Raw genomic sequence first — 19,987 nt, 5'->3', positions numbered from 1 at the left:
TATCACCTTTCACTCTGTCTCCTAACACTGCTTAGTAAATAGACCCCATAGTGTGATATAGGTCTGAGGTTAACACTGATTAACCAATAAACAGATTCTTCACACATATCATTCTAGTATATTTGTAGAACACAAAAATACGCAACACATTTAGGGGTATAGCGCGGTATATCTTATCGGGGAGAAGTGGTGTCAGCACACATAACGTGCTCTGATACCGCTCTGAGCTTCATATATCTCCCCAAATAGCTGTCACAACAGCTCATACCATTCCGTGGGCTTGGGACAAGGCATTTTTTTATTTTACCGAGACTGGGTTTCTACTAGACAAGGGAATTGATCACCACCAAGGAGCAGGTGAGTATGAAGTGTGTGAGTGTCAGTGCAAGTGTAATTAACAAATCAATCGGTGTGTAAAGGCCCCCATACATCAGCAATTGATTGCAGCAATCGTGCAATTTGCAATCGATTGTGTATAAAAATCTTTCCCTTTTTCAATCGATTGTGGCAATTCTGCAATCTGCAATCGATTGAAAAAGGGAAAGATTTTTATACACAATCGATTGCAAATTGCACAATTGCTGCAATCAATTGCTGATGTATGGGGGCCTATAGTCCTGTCTTTTTTAAGATCTATAGGTACCAGCAGGCCCTTAATGTCCAGGTATGCTGGTACTTGTGATTGTAGTTCCACTGTAAAGAACAATATTAATTATTATTATCCTTTATTTATATGGCGCCACAAAGGTTCCACAGCACCTTACAAAGTACATATGTAAAAGCAGCACAATGCATAGGCAAATGCAGGGGGGGGGGTTCCGTCTGCCTGGAAACCCCTCTCCCCAGCACACACCATGACCCCAATAGAAATAGTAATATAATACAAATGTTACTAGTGCTGCATGTTCTTCTCAGTATCACAAATGAAATGATTAGCACCAACTGTGGATCTTTTCAAATGTGTCAGCCAGTAATAAATATACCTGTGCACCAACTAGGAGATGTGGAAAACATCCACTGTTAGGGGTGCACTGCTATAGACCATCAATAGGGTTAATTATTAATACTGTATAATAATACACTATCCAGTACATAAGGAGACCAATATGTACATATATGTCCAGGGCAGTGCTAGGTTCTTCTACTGCTACCCCAGACTTCCAGACTTGCTCCAATGCTCAGGAATGGTGCCCACATCTGAAAAAAAACATTCTGCTCAGACAGGACCTACTGCCGCATCTAATGGCTTACTGTGATCGCTGGTCCTGTATATGCTGGAACTATGCAACACAATATACTTTGTATGATGCATATTAAAGCTGGATAAGTGCTAATTATACCCTCTTCATGAACTGGCCACACTTGCTCTAAAATCAGGCATTTGGAAACTCCCCTCTAGAAATCCTGCATTTGCCACTGCAATGAGTGGCACTCAAACGGACTTGTAAATCAATCAGCAAGACACAGTGGATCAGTGGACAGTCCTGACGGAGGAGTAAAATCTGAAACGTTGACCTCTGGACCACTTTGTCTTGATTGATTTCCGTTTGAGTGCCACTCATTGTGCTGCTTTTGTCTATTATTGGAGTGTAGCACCGCGGTTGTCGACCCACAGTTTGAAGAGTGCCAACTTCTTTGGAACATATATATATATATATATATATATATATACATACACATTGATATATATGTATACACTCTGGTTGAGATCTGAGTTGGGGGGCCCTTAAAAAGTATACTATGGGGCCCACAAAGTTCTAGTAATACCCCTGGTCTACATGCTCCATTTAAAAATTAAGACAAACCAGAACCAGAGAATAAATGCAGCATTTGCTGGCACCTTAATTATTTGGTTTTTCCCTTTCCATACAAGCATTTCAGTCTTTAGAATTGTACCCTGTATTAAAGTATGGCGAGGGTCACTACTATCTAAGGGGGCTGGTGGGGGTGATATGCTTATTGTCTATTTCTGTGATTATGATGGGCTTATGTTTATTGCTATTAGCACTATTCAGCAGATAATGGTGGATTATAAATGGAGCAATGGAGTTAGGCTAAGAGTAAAAGGCCCTCATTCAGAGCCGCTCGTTAGCGGCAGTACGCTCGTTCCGAGCGATGTTTGCACATCTGCGCATGCGTACGGTTTTTAGTACGCATGCGCGAACCAGTCAGTGCGGCCGAAAATCGTTGGTACGCAATATAGCGAGTGCCTGCTATTTTGAGTGACAGAATGAGGCGTATGTGGGTGGTAACAGGGGAAGGTGCTTGAAAATGGGGAGTGGAGATCCGAACGCAGGCGTGCTTAAAGGTCAAAACGGGCGTTTTATGGGTGTGCATATTTAAAACAGCAGCGTCAGTGACCACGTCACTGGGTTATTTTATAGCCAGAACTGCTCGCAAATTTGTGGTAGCAAACACCAACCACAAGAATAGCGAGCAGTTCATACGCTGGTCGATGTACTCGATTAATCTAATAAATAGCGGACATGACGTAGGATGCGAGCGGCCAGGGGGCGTTTTTAACAAATAAACGAGCGTATGTTTTGCTCGCTCGTTCAGACTTAGAGGTGTGAACAGACTGCAATGTGCGTACGGATCATTTGAATAGCCACCCCTTGTTTTTAAACGAGCGACCACAAATAGCGAACGGCTCTGAATGAGGGCCAAAGATTCCAAGACCAGATGCTTTGAGGTTAAGTCAAACAGTATTAAATTGAAATCAAGTGGCCAGCTGTGAATGTCTAGGCTGAATGAACATATTTGCCACATTCTGCATGGAGAGATTACTGTATGGTAGGGGCACTGTATGGGGTCCTATGATGTCAATTTTGTGATAGTTTTCCAGTATGAGAATTTGGCAACTGCAACTTCTAATGTTTGTTGTAATTAAATTGTTACTCTGCCTTTAGATATTCTTCATACAGTACATCTGAATTTCCATAGATTCCATCTTACCCTAGACTCTGTATGTGGACTGTAGCATGCTTATTTTGTAGGACTGGATGTGCTTTTGTACACAATTATTTTCACTCTAGCTATTTATACATTTGTAAATATATTTGGATGCCTGACTATATAGGATTATTGCACCTTGTTGGCTGCATGAAACTCTGAGTACTAGTTCCCTGCTGGATCTAGTGTAAAAGGTCAGTTTCCACAGGCAAAACCAGCCTGCTAACCTGCACAATAAAGCTTGACGGACAAGAAGTGCTGGTATAGTTCTGGAATAAAGCAGAAACCCCACAATAATGATAGATTAGTCACAAGTTCTCACTGCTGTCCCTTTGAGCAAACTAATATTTTTCAATTGTCAATGATTGCTCTTCTCTAAAGAAGGTTCTTTTTGTTGGAAAGCAGTGCGCAAAAGAGTCACATTGATTGCCAGACCACCTGTGAGAGGCTGATCACTAATATGCAGGAATCTATGACCTGCAAACTGGATTTGTTCAAGGGAGCAGGATTGTTACCTAGCAACAGCAGGTGGGTTAGGCAGCAAGCCTCCCGAGTATGCTGAGGCAGAGGAGAGTGAAAGAATTTTCACTTACCTCTGACATAATGATGGAGCAGTGTGCATGCACACGCGGGTCACGTGCACGCCCACGGTAATAAGGGTGCCCATCAGAGCACCATTGTTCAGATTTTTCAGAAGGTCGCTGGTGGCAAACCAATCATAGAAAGTAATAGTAGGAGAAAAGAGGTAACCTCTCAGCCTGACAAGTCTGGCACTTTTAAATTATTACAGAGAACCAAGACACAAATGATTTGCAACCAACAATTTTATTGAACTCTAAATGACAAGTTATGAAAACTAATTATATGCTAAGATCGGAGCCAAAAGTGAGGAAGAACTGGATAGACGGCATCAGCTCCAAACTTTAGGAAGGAATCTAATGTAAGGAAGTAGATTACTTCTCTCCTTATTGGTGGCTGCCTGAGGCTTCTTTGGGTCCCTTGCTGTGCCTTGAAGGATAACAGAAGGAAAGGCTATTAATAATCAAACATATCATCTTCAGAGGGACAGCAGTCCTAGCAAAGGAGAGAATGATGGGTAGGGTGGCAGCTGTTGCTAGGTGGCAATCTTGTTCCCTAGAACAAATTCAGTTTGTATTGTAGGTCATAGATTCCTGCAAGCTGGTGTATTGTTCTTCGGCAGGCTTGCCATCTAGCAATAGCAGGTGGGCAGACTACTGTATATCGCTTGGTCTCCATAAATGCTTAGCAAAGGTATGGATGGAGGACAATCTTGCTGCTAGCATTATCAACTGCAAAGGGATGTCCTTGTGGCTGCTGCCCCCCATAAGGTGTGGCTTTTGAGTTGTATCTATCCCAGCTTCTTTCGTGGATGCCAAGATCCATCCTCTGATTGTAGAGGATCTTTATGGGTGAAAGGGTTTCCCACATGGGTCTGAGGTCTGTATGAGGGTCAGCTCAGCTCCTGTAGCTGCTATAGCTAGAGCCAACAAAAATGCCAACTTACAGCCTAAAAGTCTAATGATACAGGGGGTCATTCAGACCCACTCGCAAGCGTAAGTACGCTCGCAAGTGGGTCGATGTTCCCCACTGCGCATGCGCACGACGGAGGGAGCTCCATCGTGCCCATGCGCGAGACCCGGACTGCGACAGCCAAGCTGTTGCTCCGGGTCTCGCACCAAAGGGGGCGTGCTGTCGATGGTGACTGACAGCACGCCCCCTTTGGTGGGCGTGCCGGGGGTGTGCCTGCCAGACGGAGGCGTTCCCATGGGAACACCTACTGTCTGAAGCCGGCTCCACTGACATCACTAGTGATGTCAGTGGGAGTGATTTTGGCTCTGATAGAGCCAAAATCACTCCAGGGCTTGTGGCAGGGAGACCCTACCGCAGGGTCTCCGTCGCAAGTCCGATGGTCACGATGGTCAAGACCATCGCGACCATCTTTTTGGATGCTCGTATATGCTGTGGATGGTCACCCACAGCTATACAAGCGTCCAGGAGGACGCTCCATTTTAATGGAGGAGGGCCCTGATTCAGAGCGAGCGCTCTGGTCAGAGCATCCGGCTCTGAATCAGGCCCACAGTCCCTCTACCAAAAAGCTAGGAAGGTGAGGAAAGGGTCCTAAGTGTGGGAGTACTTTGGTAGGATGGGTCTAGAGGGGTATATGCCTCATAACCAACAGAGATATAGGGGGCCTATTCATATCACTCATTTTTGCAAAAGCAGATGAAAATGCACATTTTCACCTGCATTTGTAAAAATTAAGTAATCGGGTCATTCATCAAGAAAGTAAAGCAGGAAGTATCACAGATATCTCCTGCTTACCTTCCTTTTGCGGAATGGTCCACTGTCCCCATACACTAGTATTACAGATATATCCTGCTTACCTTCCTTTTGCGGAATGGACCGCTGTTCCCATACACTGGTATCACAGATATCTCCTGCTTACCTTCCTTTGGCAGAATGGCCCGCTGTCCCCATGTACTAGTATCACAGATATCTCCTGCTTACCTTCCTCTTGCGAAATGGCCCACTGTCCCCATATTCTAGTATCACAGATATCTCCTGCTTACCTTCCTCTGGCAGAATGGCCTGCTGTCCCCATACACTAGTATCACAGATATCTCCTGCTTACCTTCCATTGGCAGAATGGCCCGCTGTCCCCATACACTAGTATGGGGACAGAATTCATCAAGCTCTGAAAATATAATATTTTCGGAGCTCGAGTGTGGTAGCATTTGCCATCTTCAGATGGCGAATGCTCCTGCTCTGGGCTAGCAACCCGCTCCTTCCCTATGGGAATGAAGTCCTTTCGGATCCCTCCACCCCTGTCCGGCTCCTTCCGCCGGACGTCGGGGTTCTTGTGCGCATGGGTGACCTGTAGGTCACCCATGCGCATTCCCATCACTGCTCTGAAAAGATTCACTGCTCCAAAAAGGAGCAGTGAAGCCGCTCACGGGGACAGCTGATTTCGCATCAGCTGTCACCGCGCCGGAGCAATAATGAATTGCTCTGGCAGCCGCGGGGAGTTACAATGTTAATTATCGGGGTCCATTCGGACCTCGATAATTAACATCATGAATAGGCTCCATAGTCTGTTATCCGTTAAGTTTGGGATTATGATGGCTAGAGCAGAACCATATGATCTGATGGTAGCTGACGCTAGGCCCAACTCATATTTGGAGGCTAGGAGATCTAGGGGTATATTTACAAAGGTTCGATTATAGTGTGATTTCACATTCTATTTTCATTCGATTTTGCATTTGGAGATTTACTAAAGGCAAAATCGAATGTCAAATCGAATATAAAACTGAATTTCACTCAAATCCCACTCAAAATCGAACATCGGAAAAACATCGGTACTTTTACATCGACCTACACACAAATTCCTTATTTACTATTATTCGATTTATCAAACACAAAATCGAACTTCAAATCCCCAAATGAATAAACCTGCTTTATGCTTTCGATTTTAGCATGAGCATTCCGTTTTGACACAGATATATGCATACATCAGTGAGATGCATGCATGTATCTTACTGTAAAATGCTTGTTAAGTGTTCATTTTTTTTTTTTAAAGGACTTTGCATAGCCATAGCCAGGTACCAAAGCCGCAATTAATTGAGTACTGTCTTCTACAATTGGCTCCAAGCCGCACCATCGGTTACCATAGAAACATAGAATTTGACGGCAGATAAGACCACTTGGCCCATCTAGTCTGCCCCATTTTTAAACATATTGGGCCTGATTCAGACCCACTCGCGAGCGGCTGTCCGCTCGCAAGTGGGTCGATGTTCTGCACTGAGCATGCGCACGACGGAGGGAGCTCCGTCGTGCGCATGCGCCAGACGCGACGAGCGAAGGAAAGTCCTTCGCTCGTTGTGTCCGATCAAAGGGGGCGTGCTGTCAATGTTGATTGACAGCACGCCCCCTTTGGTAGGCGTGCCGGGGGCGTGCCTCCCTGATGGGGGCGTTCCCACGGGAACGCCTCCCGTCAGAAGCCGGCCCACTGACATCACTAGTGATGTCAGTGGGAGTGATTTTGGCTCTGATAGAGCCAAAATCACTCCGGAGCTTGCGGTTGAAAACCTCAACCGCAGGCTCCGGCTCGCAATTTCGATGGTCGCGATGGTCACGACCATCGCGGCCATCAAAATGCACGCTCGTATAGCCTGTGAGTGGTGACCCACAGCTATACGAGCGTCCAGAAGGACGCTCCATTTTCATGGAGGCCAGCCCTCATTCAGAGCGTGCGCTCTGCTCAGAGCGTACGGCTCTGAATGAGGGCCATTGTTACCTTAACACTTATTGATCCTTACTTCTTCTGAAGGATATCTTTATGTCTATCCCATGCATGTTTAAATTGCTCTACTGTCTTAGCCTCTACCACCTCTGATTGGAGGCTATTCCCCTTGTCCACTACCCTTTCTGTGAAGTAATTTTTCCTCGAATTTCCCCTGGACCTACCACCCTCCAGTTTTAGAACATGTACTCTTGTTCTAATACTTCTCTTTCTTTGAAGAATGTCTCCTTCCTTTACCTTGTTAAAACCCTTTATATATTTGAACGTTATTATCATGCCCCCCTTTCCCTTCTCTGCTCCAAACTATACATATTAAGATCTTTTAGTCTTTCCTGGTACGTTTTGTGGTGTAGACCTTGCACCATTTTAGTTGCCCTTCTTTGTACAGTCTCTAATGTATTAATATCCTTCAGGAGATATGGCCTCCAGAACTGAACACTGGGCCTGATTCAGAGCCGCTCGTAAGTGGCCGCTCGTTCGCTCCGAGCGATGTTCGCACATCTGCACATGCGTATGGGTCATAATGCGCATGCGCCAACCAGTCATTGCGGTCGGAAATCGAGCGCTCGCAAAATAGCGAGTGCCTGCTAATTTGAGTGACAGGATGAGGCGTTTGTGGGTGGTAACAGGGGAAGGTGCTTGAAAACGGGGAGTGGTGATCCGAACGCAGGCGTGCCAAACGGTCAAAACGGGCGGTTTAAGGGTGTGCATAATTAACAAAGCAGCGTCATCGACCACGTCACTTGGTTGTTTCTTATCCTGAACTGTTCGCATGATTGCGGTAGGAAAATCCTACCACAAGCACTGCGAGCAATTCAGATGCCTTTCGATGTACTCGATTAATCAAATAAATAGCGGAGATGATGTAAGATGCGAGCGACCAGGGGGCGTCTTTACAAAACAGCGAGCGCATGTTTCGTTCGCTCGCTCATACATAGAGGCGTCAACACACTGCAAAGAGCGAGCGCTCAATTTAAATATCCGGCCCCTTTTTCTGAACGAGCGAGCGCAAATAGCGTCCGGCTCTGAATCAGGCCCACAGTATTTGAGATGAGGACGTACCAATGACCTATACAGTGGTATTATCACTTCTTTCTTTCTACTACTGATTCCTCTCCCTATGCAACCAAGCATCTGACTTGCCTTCCTCATTGCTTTGTTACAATGTTTGCTTGCCTTTAAGTCACCTGAAATAGTGATTCCTAGATCCCTTTCCTCTTCAGTAGTTTCCAGTATAGTGCCATTAATAATATATTTAGCCTTTGGATTTTGAAACCCAAGTGCATGATCTTGCATTTTTTGGCATTATACTGTAGTTGCCACGTTCTTGACCATTCCTCTAGTCTACCTATCATCAATCATTTGTTTTACCCCTCCTGGTGTGTCTACCCTGTTGCATACCTTTGTGTCATCTGCAAAAAGGCATAGTTTCCCTTCAATACCATTTGAAATGTCACAAATAAAGATATTAAAAAGCACTGGTCCAAGTACAGATCCCTGAGGTACTCCACTGGTAACATTTCCCTCTTGAGACTGCACTCCGTTTACTACAACTCTCTGTTTTCCTATCCTGCAGCCATGATCTTATCCATTCAACTATCTTTGTATCTAATCCCATGCTTTCCAGTTTCTTTAACAGTCTCCGATGGGGAACAGTGTCAAAAGCCTTACTAAAGTCTAGATAAGCTATATCTATGGCCCCCCCTTTATTTATTTCCTTAGTCACCCAGTCAAAAAAGTCAATAAGATTTGTTTGACACGATCTCCCCCCAGTAAATGCTGTTTGGGATCCTACAAATTGCTGGATTTGAGATAATCTACTACTCTTTCTTTTAAGAATGTTTCCATCAATTTCCCTACTACTGATGTAAGGCTCACTAGTCGGTAGTTGCTTGCCTCTTCCTTGCTTCCACTTTTGTGCAGTGGGACAACATTTGCTTTATTTTTGTCCTCTGGAATTACTCCAGTAGCCAGTGACTGGTTGAATAATTCTGTTAATGGTGTTACCAGCACCCCTTTAAGCTCATTTAGTATCCTTGGATGTATCCCATCTGGCCCCATTGATTTATCCACTTTCAGTTTTGAGAGTTCTGTTGGGATCTTCTCCTCTGTAAATGTGTTTGTTCCTACCTCATTTTTCTGATTATACCTGCAACTTAACTGTGGCCCCCTGCCCTCTCTCTCAGGGCAAGGGGCCACAGTTAAGTTAAGGTGATCAGCTATTACATTGTCTCCCTCAACAAGACTCCCTCTTTCTGTCTTTAGTCTTTTTATTCCACCTTTTGTTTTTCTCCTTTTGCTTATATACTTAAAAAAAGTTTTGCCCCCTTTTCCCAGTGACTGTGCCATTTTCTCCTCAGCTTTTGCCTTTGCACATCTGATTACTTTCTTAGCCTCCTTCTGTTTTACAAGGTACACCTCTTGGTCTTCATTATTTTGCGTCTGCTTGTATTTCCTAAAGGCCATCTTTTTTGCATTCACAATACTTGCTACCTCTTTCCCAAACCACACTGGCTTCCTTTTCCTTGTGGCTTTCCTAACCCTTTTAATACAAAGGTCTGTTGCCTTTAATATTGCACTTTTTACATTTTCCCACCTCTCCTGGACTCCTTTCAAGTTTCTCCACTCTGCCAAAGATTTGCTTACACATCTTCCCATCCCTGCAAAATCAGCCTTCCTAAAATCTAACACCTTTGTTTTTCTATGGGGTGAGTCAGTATCTGTCTTTATTCTGAACCATACTGCTTGATGATCACTGGATCCCAGGTTTTCACCCACTTTTACATCAGATATTCTGTCTCCATTTGTAAGTATTAAGTCTAATATTGCATCTTTCTGAGTGGGCTCCCTTACCAATTGCTAGAGGGAGACTCCATGCAATGAATTCAGGATGTCCCTACTTCTAGTGGAACTTGCCACAGACAGTTCCCAGTTTATATCGGGTAGATTAAAATCTCCCATGACTATAACCTCTCCTTTTAATGCCATTTTGGTAATGTCCTGCAATAGTTTATTGTCCAGTTCCTCTTCCTGACCTGGTGGTCTGTAGATCACCCCAATACGAACAATCACTTTCTCCCCTGTTTCTATAGTCACCCAAAGTGACTCGGTTTTTACTTCAATACTATGTATTAATGTAGTATTTATGCTTTCCTTGACATACATTGCTACTCCTCCTCCTATTCTTCCCATTCTGTCCTTCCTAAATAAAGTATATCCCGGTATAGCTATGTCCCAGTCATGATTTTCATTGCACAATGACTCCGTAATAGCCACAATATCCAGATCATCCCTTGTCATTATTGCAATTAGTTCAGGGATTTTATTTCCTAAGCTCCTAGCATTTGCACACATTGCTCTTATATTTTTATTTGTTTATTTATTTCTCCTGTTCCTAGGTATGTTCATCTCTCTGCCTATGTTTATTTAGTTTTGTTCTGAATTATTTTCTGTTGCTGTGGATATGCTTCCTGTTTCATTTTCCAGCAGAAATAATACCTCTACCAAATAATACCTCTACCAAAGCCGCATCAATTGAGTACTGTCTTCTACAAACGGCTCCTAGACGCTCCATCGGTTCATCAGCCATATCATTGACTTTCAAGTCTCCTGGATACCAGTTTCTGTTCCTGTCATTCCTCTCTCCATTGAATCCCATTGTATTTCTGTGTGAACCTCTATTACCCCGAGTTTTAAGACCAGATGGCCGCCTAAGTACCGGTGAACGTCTCATAATTCTAAGGGAACAACGTGCGGTTGTTATTGGTGGAAGACATTGCTAGCCTGGGTTTTAGGCAGTTCACATGGAGCAGGCTTTGGGATTCGTAACAGGCTCTGACATTACCCCCCCTGCTAGAAAGGGTCCGGTGCTGGTTGTGGAAATTACAGGGGAACCCTACGCATTTTTTTCCCCTGTAATTCCAGAACCAGGACCGGATCTGAGCCTGGTGCTAGTTGTGCTAACTACAGGGGAATCATACACAATTTTTTCCCTGTACTTACACAACCATGTCTAGGGTTCCCTGGAAGCATTTCTTGAATAACTTAGGGGAAACTTTGGCCATATGCATAACTGGCTGATCAGAGAAAACCAGACTCTGGATGGCCATACATGATACACTATCACGATTTGAGGCACTCGGTCTTCCCTGATTTTCTGTAAAACCTTCTGGAGAAGGGCAGGGGGAGGGAAAGTATAGGGGTAGAGATAGATCTGTCCAGAGGAAGGACATCGCATTCATCTTCCACATCCCTTTCATCCATATATTTGACAAAAGAGAAACAGAACAGAACTTCTATGTATGGCCCACTCCAAGAAGGGAAGAAAAAAGAAAAAATAGAATTATAAAACATACCTTTTATACATTATAATTGAAATAGAAATACTGCATGCCAGATATACTCAGCACAAAACAAAGTGCAAACATGATTATTAATTAATTCTTAAATTATATGTGCAGGAATGTACACAATAAACTAATAAGCAAAGTGCCATATGTGTTAGCAGATCTGTTAATGATAACAACTGACAGTAGCTATTGGAGCCAAGCCTTGTGCCATAGTGTATTATGCTGATGTGGAAAAAAATTCATAAATATGAAAAATATGGTCAAATATTACTTTTATCACTTTCTATTATATAAGCACATAATAGCAGACAATTAGGAAATAATGAATCAACAAACTGTAATAAATGAATACCAATAGCTATGCAGGATGTCCCAATATGTCAAAAAAGAAAACCATATCCCAAATGACTTAGGGGTCTATTCATGATGTTAAATATGGGGGTCCATATGTGGCCCAGTGTGTGGCGTATCATTTTTTTGTAGGGGTTTCCCCCGCTAAAGCCAGAGATTTGTGTGGCCGTCTGGTAGGTGACCCTTTATACTGACTGTGGGCAGGGGGGGGGAGCGGGTACAGATTACCCAGGCTCGGGCTTCCTGAGGGGCCCGGGTCCGGTGCCGCTACCCCCTCCCTCCTCTCTCTCAGCAGCCCAGCACACAGCATGTGCTGAGCTGCAGTTGGAGACTGCTCGTGGCTGCTGAGCAGCAGCCACAGCAGTCTCCTTTTCCTGTGGGGGGAGCGATCACACTGATCGCGCCCCCTGGCTTTGCGCCGGGCTGAGGGGCTCACAGCTCCCCCCTCCCCGGCGCGCAGCGCTGCAAAACGTGTTTTGTTTTTTTGTGCTCGAGGGGGCGTGGCCACACCTCCCGCAATTAGGCCACGCCCCCTCTGTACCTGGGCCTGCCGCGGCTCTCTACGGCTCTGACTGTGGATCCCTTCATGCTGCCTGCTATGGGCAGAAGCATTATACCAGCTACAGGTAGAAGCAGTGGCAGGGACTTATTATTGGAAGCACTCCCTGCTCATCACAGCCAGACAGGCAGTCAGGGAGGTGTTTTCTCCCCCTGGGACTGCCAGACCCATGGGAAACCATTTCCCTGCTATAACGGCAGCCCTATCTTTCTTCTAGGGGCTGCGGCTAATGCAGTCCCTAGAAGCCAGCCTGTTTGCTGGCAGTGCCGGTCTTAAGCCATGCCCCCTTATTTAGGCTCCGCCACTTGCCACAGTTTGACTTAAACCCCACATCCCAGTGGCATCAGCTGTCAATCACTGAGATGGGAGGGAGGAGAGGACTGCATAGACTGCAGTCTATGATGTGCGCACACTCTGGCCAGACCCTCTGGCCAGACAGGTTAGGAGCTGCTGTAGAAGTGTCGTGGTTGCTTCTAGTACTAGAATGTCTACTACAGAGAATTCCAGAGAATGGGGGAAAATCACCTGAACAGGTTTGCCTGAGGTTAAACTTACTTTTCTTTTTCTTTTTTTTGTGACAGTAGTCTCCCTAAACAGGAAGATGACCTGGCACTGTCAAAAGGAAACTTTTCTATCTCAGAGTCTGTGGAGTGAGAGGTTCCAGAGTTCCTGACAAGAATTTACAGGAATTAACTTTTTTCTTTTATAGGAAATTTCTTCAGAAGAGGAGGAGGAGGAAGATATTGCCCGTTTATGGACTCTCTTCCCTTTTGAACTGCCAGCAATGTAGACCATCTGTAGAGAATATGTCACTGAGAAAGAGACAGCGTCCTCAATTTCAGCACTGACAGAAAAACCTGAGCAGCACCCACATGACCGCAGGAATGCACGTTACTCTTATGTGCGCACTGCTCTGTAGTTATGGCAGAGGTGAGTGAAAATTCTTTCACTCTTCTCTGCCTCAGCATAGTACAAATAAAGGGTGTGTCGGTCATAAAATAAATAAAATAGCTAACTTCTATGCAGTGGTCAAAGTGGGGCGGTATACAGTGGTATGACACACTGTCACTTCCTGGCGCCACTTCATTTTAGCCACATAAAAGAATGTGCCATCGCTGGGATCAAGTATGGGATTCCAGTGCTGGAATAGCTGTGGCATTGTGTAGAGATGTGTCCCGCTGGGGGCACATCTGGGTCGGCGACGGCGCTGGCACATAGCCGGGACGGAGCATCGGGTCCCAGCTACACTGCAGTTTAAAGTAAGCATTAGCCGCCAGCCAATCGTAGATAACCACCAGCCAATTGCGGGCTCGCCGCCTGCCAGCCAATGAGAAGCTGCTAACTTCTCATTGGCTCATGGCCGGTGCTGGATTAAAAAAGACTCCCCTTTTTTGATTGGCAGTCTGAGCCGGTCCGCAAGCCAGGTCCTGACTGTAAACTGCAGTGCAGCAGCAGCTTGGATCCGATGCTCCCACCGGCTCCATTCCAGTGCAGAGAGACAGGTCAGAGGGAATTAGAGAGAGGGGAGGTTGAGAGAGAGGGAATAGAGAGAGGGGCAAAGGGAAGCAGGCAGTTAGTGGTGTATCGGGTGAGAGTGTGAGGGAATCAGTTAGTGAGAAGGGCAGGGGGTGAGAGAGGGGAGCAGGCAGGAAGAAGTATGGGGGTGAGAGGTGCAGGGGGTGACATGGAAGCAGGGGCTGAAGGGGGGTGGAGATGCAAATCTCCATACTCTCACCTCGAAATTCCCACTTTGAGCACTGCTTCTATGAGTATACTTCTAAAAGTGGGCTATTTTAATGATTTTATGCTTTATTTTTCGGATTCATTTGTTTTTATTTCTGATATTATTTTACTGATGCTGTCTTTTTTTAAATATTAATTTCTTATATATTATAAATTTACTGTCTGTATATAGTGAAAATGTTTTATATGTTTTAATATTACATGGACACCATGCCTCCTGAATAATGGTCCACAATTCCCTAATACTCACTGGTGGTGGAACCCTGTCATTGATGACACATTGCACTGCATCCCACATGTTCTATTAGGTTCAAGCCCAGAGAACGAGAGAGCCAACTCATGATGCCAAACTCAGAGGAATGCTCCGTCAGCCATAATCTGGTGGTTATGGACCTATGTGGTGGTGCATCATCACGCTGAAGAGCCCACTCCTGTCTGAGTGAATGCATGATATGAATGGGTGTAAATGATCCACAAGGATTGTTATGTAGCTTCTGCTATTCAGTTATGTCTTCAAATGTATCACAGGTACAAATGCGTGCCAACTGAAAACACCTGATACCATAACAGAGCCATGGCTGCTCTGGACTGCCCCTTGTTGGTATGCAAAGTCCATTGCCTTATCGGTTTTTGTCCCCACGCATGACTTTTAATCTGCCCAAAACAGTTGGAGCCTAGACTCCTAGGACCAGGCTACAAGTTTCCAATAATCTTGCATCCAGTGGCCATGTTCACGAGCCCAAGTGATGTGCAGAGCCTAGTGTCGTGGGGTCAGTAATGAGATCCAAGTGAGTCGTCTGCTCCTGTACCCCATAAAAGGATAGAGATGTGCGCAGACTCCATGTTTTGGTTCTAAATCATCATTGTGCTTTGGTTTTGTAAAACCACCCTCAAGTATTTTGTAATTGGACCTGTTTTGTTCCTACAATATTATTAACATCAATAACATTAATTTTCAGTAAATTTTGTCCACCTCACAGCAATGTTTTCACAAATATTGGCCAATGGCTGCAGAGAGCTGGCTGGCTAAACCAAGTGACAGAGCAGTGACAAAAACACATGGCCGTTTTAAAGACTACAGCACATCTATGAAATATAGTGGCACAGTAATGGCAGACAGGATGGCAGTATAATAAACTATACAACCCTATGGAATGTTTTCTTGGTCTTCCAGTCCTGCATCGATGATGGAAACTAAAAAACAAACAAAAATGCAAATAAATGTAATGAAACACATTAAAAAAACATTTTCCTATCTCTCCTCCTAAAGTCTGCTACATCGGAGTGCAAGCCCACACTTATAAACCCAGTCTGTTGAAAATGTACAGCGCCGTACCAGAAGAACTGGACACCGTAACCTGCCAGCCCCCAATCCCCTTTTGCAGCAAGTAAAGCAGGCCCTAGTCAAATGACCAGATCAATTCGACAGCCTTGGATCACTTAATAATAATATTTTTATTTATATAGCGCTTTTCTCCTAAAGGACTCAAAGTGCTTTACATTTACAGTACAAAATACAAAATAAGCTTAAACAAGGGACATTAGTGAAATGCTTGGGTGAATAGGTGAGTCTTGAGTCTATTTTTGAAGGATTCTAGAGTGGAGGCCTCTCGAACTGTGAGGGGAAGTGAGTTCCAAAAGGTTGGAGCCACAAAACTGAAAGCTCGACCCCCAGATGAATTCCGTGAGATTCTAGGTACTGTTAATAGTCCTTCGTCAACGGGTCGCAGTAATCGAGTGGGACAGTAAGGAATCAGAAGCTGCTCAGGTACCCTGGGCCATGGCACAGAAACAGACAAATCTCAGGTGCACAACTCCAAATTATTAATAATATATATAAATGCAATAAAATTTTGCAATCATTAGAGGTTTTTAGCATAATCATGGCCAAGGTTATGGGCCTACCCACCATATCCAGGTAACCTCTTTCGGGTAGGTCGCTAACATACTAGGGTTCAAATCCAGAGTGCAGGACCCCCCAAAACTGGCCCAGCCAAGCTGCCCCAGGGCACCACCATAGTAAGAAAAGTGCAGTGTAAAGAGATAGTTAGGAGCAGCTGCAGCTGCATATAAAGAATGAAAATAAAAAAAGTGAAGTACATATTTATTAAACACACAGTGAAGGGTTAAAATGTGTTATAAAGGAAAATGTGTTAAAATGCGGTGCCCTGAGACAGATCAACCAATACAATCCAGGGGGACCCACGCCCCAAAAATAAACCAAAGTTGCACTACAGTATTGGGGGGTCCTGTTTTGGAATAACTTGTGTGAGGCCCAGAGCATTCATTGTGCACAGGAGATCTTGGCCAAGGTGTGAGAGCTCATCATCAACCCATGCATTGAAATCCCCAAGGATCAGCCATCTTTGATGCTCCAGAACTAGTCCAGCAACAATATCTGCAAATTCTTGTAGAAATATCTTTCCACCAGGGTGGCAGTAAATGAGAAGTACTCTGAATCCTAATTCTGTAGAACTCTGATCAGCAATGCACTCAAATGAGTGAGTTATTTCCATTGGGTGGACCATAAGTTTAAGTGCTTTTCTAAAGCAGATGGCCACTCCCCCTCCCCTGCGGTTAAGTCCTGGGTTGTGAATGACAAAATAATTTGTTGGAACTGCAGCTTCCAAGATAGGTGCTGTATTTTCATCTAGCCAAGTCTCTGTAATACCGGCAAGATCTGCAGATTCAATAAGGTCAGCAATTGTGGCAGTCTTGTTTCTTATAGATCTGGCATTACATAAGACAGACCTGATTGGGCATACCGGAGTGCCTGTAGTTTTCTTTATATTGAGTGTGGGAGCTCTGGGGATGTCAGTCACAGAGCGGGAGTTTAATGATCTGTTCTTCCAAGCACAGGGCCGTTTGATAGGTACCACTTCTATTTGTCTCCTATATGAAACTGGTGAACCTGAAGGCAAGGAACTTACATGGTTACAGCGGATAAGAGATTTTCGTCCACGCTTCCCACGACTGCCCCGTTTGAGTTTTTTTGAAAAAGCCAAGGGATTTAAGAATGGAAGCCTGTACTGGATCAATAGGAACTGCTGCTCGTGGTGGGCTGAGTGAAAGCATAAACCTGGAGGTGTAAAAAATACATTGGGTCATCGATGAGAGAGCATGAATTGCATTTGATGATAAGAGAAGATCAAGTAGTTTTTTTTTTTTTTTCTCAACTCTGTGTATGATCCAGAAGTTATAATGGGATTCATGAGCAGACTAATTTAATTTGGCCATTGCTATGTCCAGTTGCTTCTCTCTTGTACAAAAGGTATATTTTGAATAAGGAGTATCTAATAAGCTAACTTGTCTTTTCAGTTGATGATTTAGTTACACAAAGTATTCCAGGGCAAAGCAGGCTTGTGGAAAGGTGTTAGAAGCCATTCCTATTGTATAGGTGTGAAAATCCCAGTGTGAGACTCCTTTTGAAGTAGATATTCTGTGCAAGGGTAAAGATAACAGATCACATGTGGTGAGCAATCTTCACATCATGGATGAGGATCAGCAACTCCATGCTGAAAGGTTGATCTATGACATCATTATGCAGGGCAAAAGGAAGCAACTAGAATATACTACCAGGGTGATCAAGGAGCCGGTACTCACCTCCGCATCCAATACTGACTGTGGGTATATGGCATCACCTTTATTTCCCCCACCAACCTACCAGGACACTGGAAGAATGGGACAAACCCCATCCCAACCCACACCTCCTCCCACCTACAGTACAACTGAAGCATCCTACCCCTCATTCTCTTCAGAGGTGCTTTATCATGCCATGTTGTCTGAGGTTGAGGAGGCACCCTAATTTGATAATTTTTCATAGTGAAAATTTCCTCTGTATCAGCTAGTTTTTGGTTGTCCAATACCTGCGGCAGGGTATAGGGTGCGCACGATGCGGTTTGGAGAGGGTGACCAAACTAAGGGCACAAGGGCAGATTTTGGTTTTCTGGGGCTTCAATCTGCACTTACGCCATGCGCTTCTTTCAATCTATCATCTAACACACCCTATACCCTGCAGCTGGCAATCTATTGGGCATCCAAAAATTAGTTGATACATCTGTTATTTTGTGTGAAATTTATATGTGTTCCGTAAAGAGAAAAAGTTTCATGAAGGAAGATTTCCTCTGTATCAGATTAAATAATGATGGTATAGATGCGCTCAAATACCCCTTTTGTTCTGGTGTGCAAATGGAAATGATAAAAGAAACAAGGTATCTAAAGGTTTAAACTAATCTTTACTATTCAAAACTGAAAGTAAACATGCAAAGAAAAATGGTATACAGTAACAAAACGTAGCTCTGATCAATGTCAATGATGCAACTAAAAAATGTCCATACTAAGTAACAAAGACAGCTAGTAAAACAGTAACAAGGGTGGCGAACACCTGAATCAGGTGTCGGGGGAGGGGAGTTCAATCCTCCACAATGAGAAAAAAAAAATAGGGAAACTGAAATAACTTGTTGCAGAAATTAAGTCTTATAAGGAATAGATACGATTGGTCGGTGTAAAGTTGAAGTGGTATGGAGACCACAATAGAAAGTCTTTATGTCCAGGATAGCTCAGTTGATTTCTAGTTAAGTAATGGTGTGCACAGAAGTTGTTGCCCGGGATATGATTCATGGGATGAGGAGTACGGTACTGGAGTTACTGGGGGGTGGTTCTCTTTGACACAGAGGGCCTGATTCAGAGCCGCTCGTAAGCGGCCGCTCGTTCGCTCCGAGCGATGTTCGCACAACTGCGCATGCGTATGGGTTGTAATAATACGCATGCGCGAACCAGTCATTGCGGTTGGAAATTGTGTGCTCGCAAAATAGCGAATGCCTGCTAATTTGAGTGACAGAATGATGCATTTGTGGGTGGTAACAGGGGAAGGTGCTTGAAAACGGGGAGTGGAGATCCGAACGCAGGCGTGCCAAAAGGTCAAAACGGGCATTTTAAGGGTGTGCATAATTAACAAAGCAGCGTCATCGCCCACGTCACTTGGTTGTTTCTTAGCCTGAACTGTCCGCATGATTGCGGTAGGAAAATCCAACCACAAGCACTGCGAGCAGTTCAGATGCCTTTCGATGTACTCGATTAATCAAATAAATAGCGGAGATGACGTAGGATGCGAGTGGCCAGGGGGCGTCTTTACAAAATAGCGAGCGCATATTTAGTTCACTCACTCAGACATAGAGGCGTCAACAGATCGCAAAGAGCGAGCGCTCAATTTAAATAGCTGGCCCCTTTTTCCGAACAACCGTTCGCAAATAGCGTCCAGCTCTGAATCAGGCCCAGTGTCCTAGGTGTGGCGGTACGCCGGTGAACACCTGGACTGAACCGACAGAAGCCGGCACTCCGCACTGGAAAGACCGCTGATGTCTATGGGGGGATAAAACGTTTGTGGCTCGGGGAACCAGGCGCCGTTATCCCCCTCCAAATTGAGACTTTCCTCCTCAGGTCTCTACAGTGATCCGCTCTCACCCCATACCGGCTTGTAGTCTTCTCGCGTATCTCCTCCTGTCGCTTCCGGGTCAGTCATGTGTTCGCGGCCCGTCTGGTGCCGCCGAGGTGTCAGATGTCCGTGGTGGTCTCCAGATCTCTCTCGGTTAGTGTGGATAGGTGTAGCACCATCAACGCGTTTCAACCCTTGTGGGGTCTTCTTCTGGGCAATGCAGTTGGAAGCATTTTCTCTGTATCAGGCAGATTTTGGTTGCCCAATACCTGCTGCAG

At 44.7% G+C, this 19,987-nt stretch overlaps 1 protein-coding gene across 2 annotated transcripts in view; it reads left to right on the top strand.

Moving 5' to 3' along the window:
* Positions 1-641: 641 nt before the first annotated feature.
* IRF2 (interferon regulatory factor 2) overlaps positions 642-19,987 on the top strand; it is a 106,809-nt gene continuing 87,463 nt past the window's right edge. For both annotated transcript variants that reach the window (XM_088446980.1, XM_088446979.1), the window contains exon 1: positions 642-664. In XM_088446980.1, coding sequence (XP_088303106.1) covers positions 657-664 — 8 coding nt within the window. In that variant the 5' untranslated portion in view covers positions 642-656. The remainder of the gene's footprint in view (positions 665-19,987) is intronic.

This window comes from Taudactylus pleione, unplaced genomic scaffold, assembly GCF_031769625.1.
Source record: "Taudactylus pleione unplaced genomic scaffold, aTauple2 ptg000408l, whole genome shotgun sequence".
In the NCBI taxonomy this organism is placed as follows: domain Eukaryota; kingdom Metazoa; phylum Chordata; class Amphibia; order Anura; family Myobatrachidae; genus Taudactylus; species Taudactylus pleione.
The sequence above is the reverse complement of the archived record's forward strand: the minus strand, read 5'-3'. Positions and strand labels throughout refer to the sequence as shown.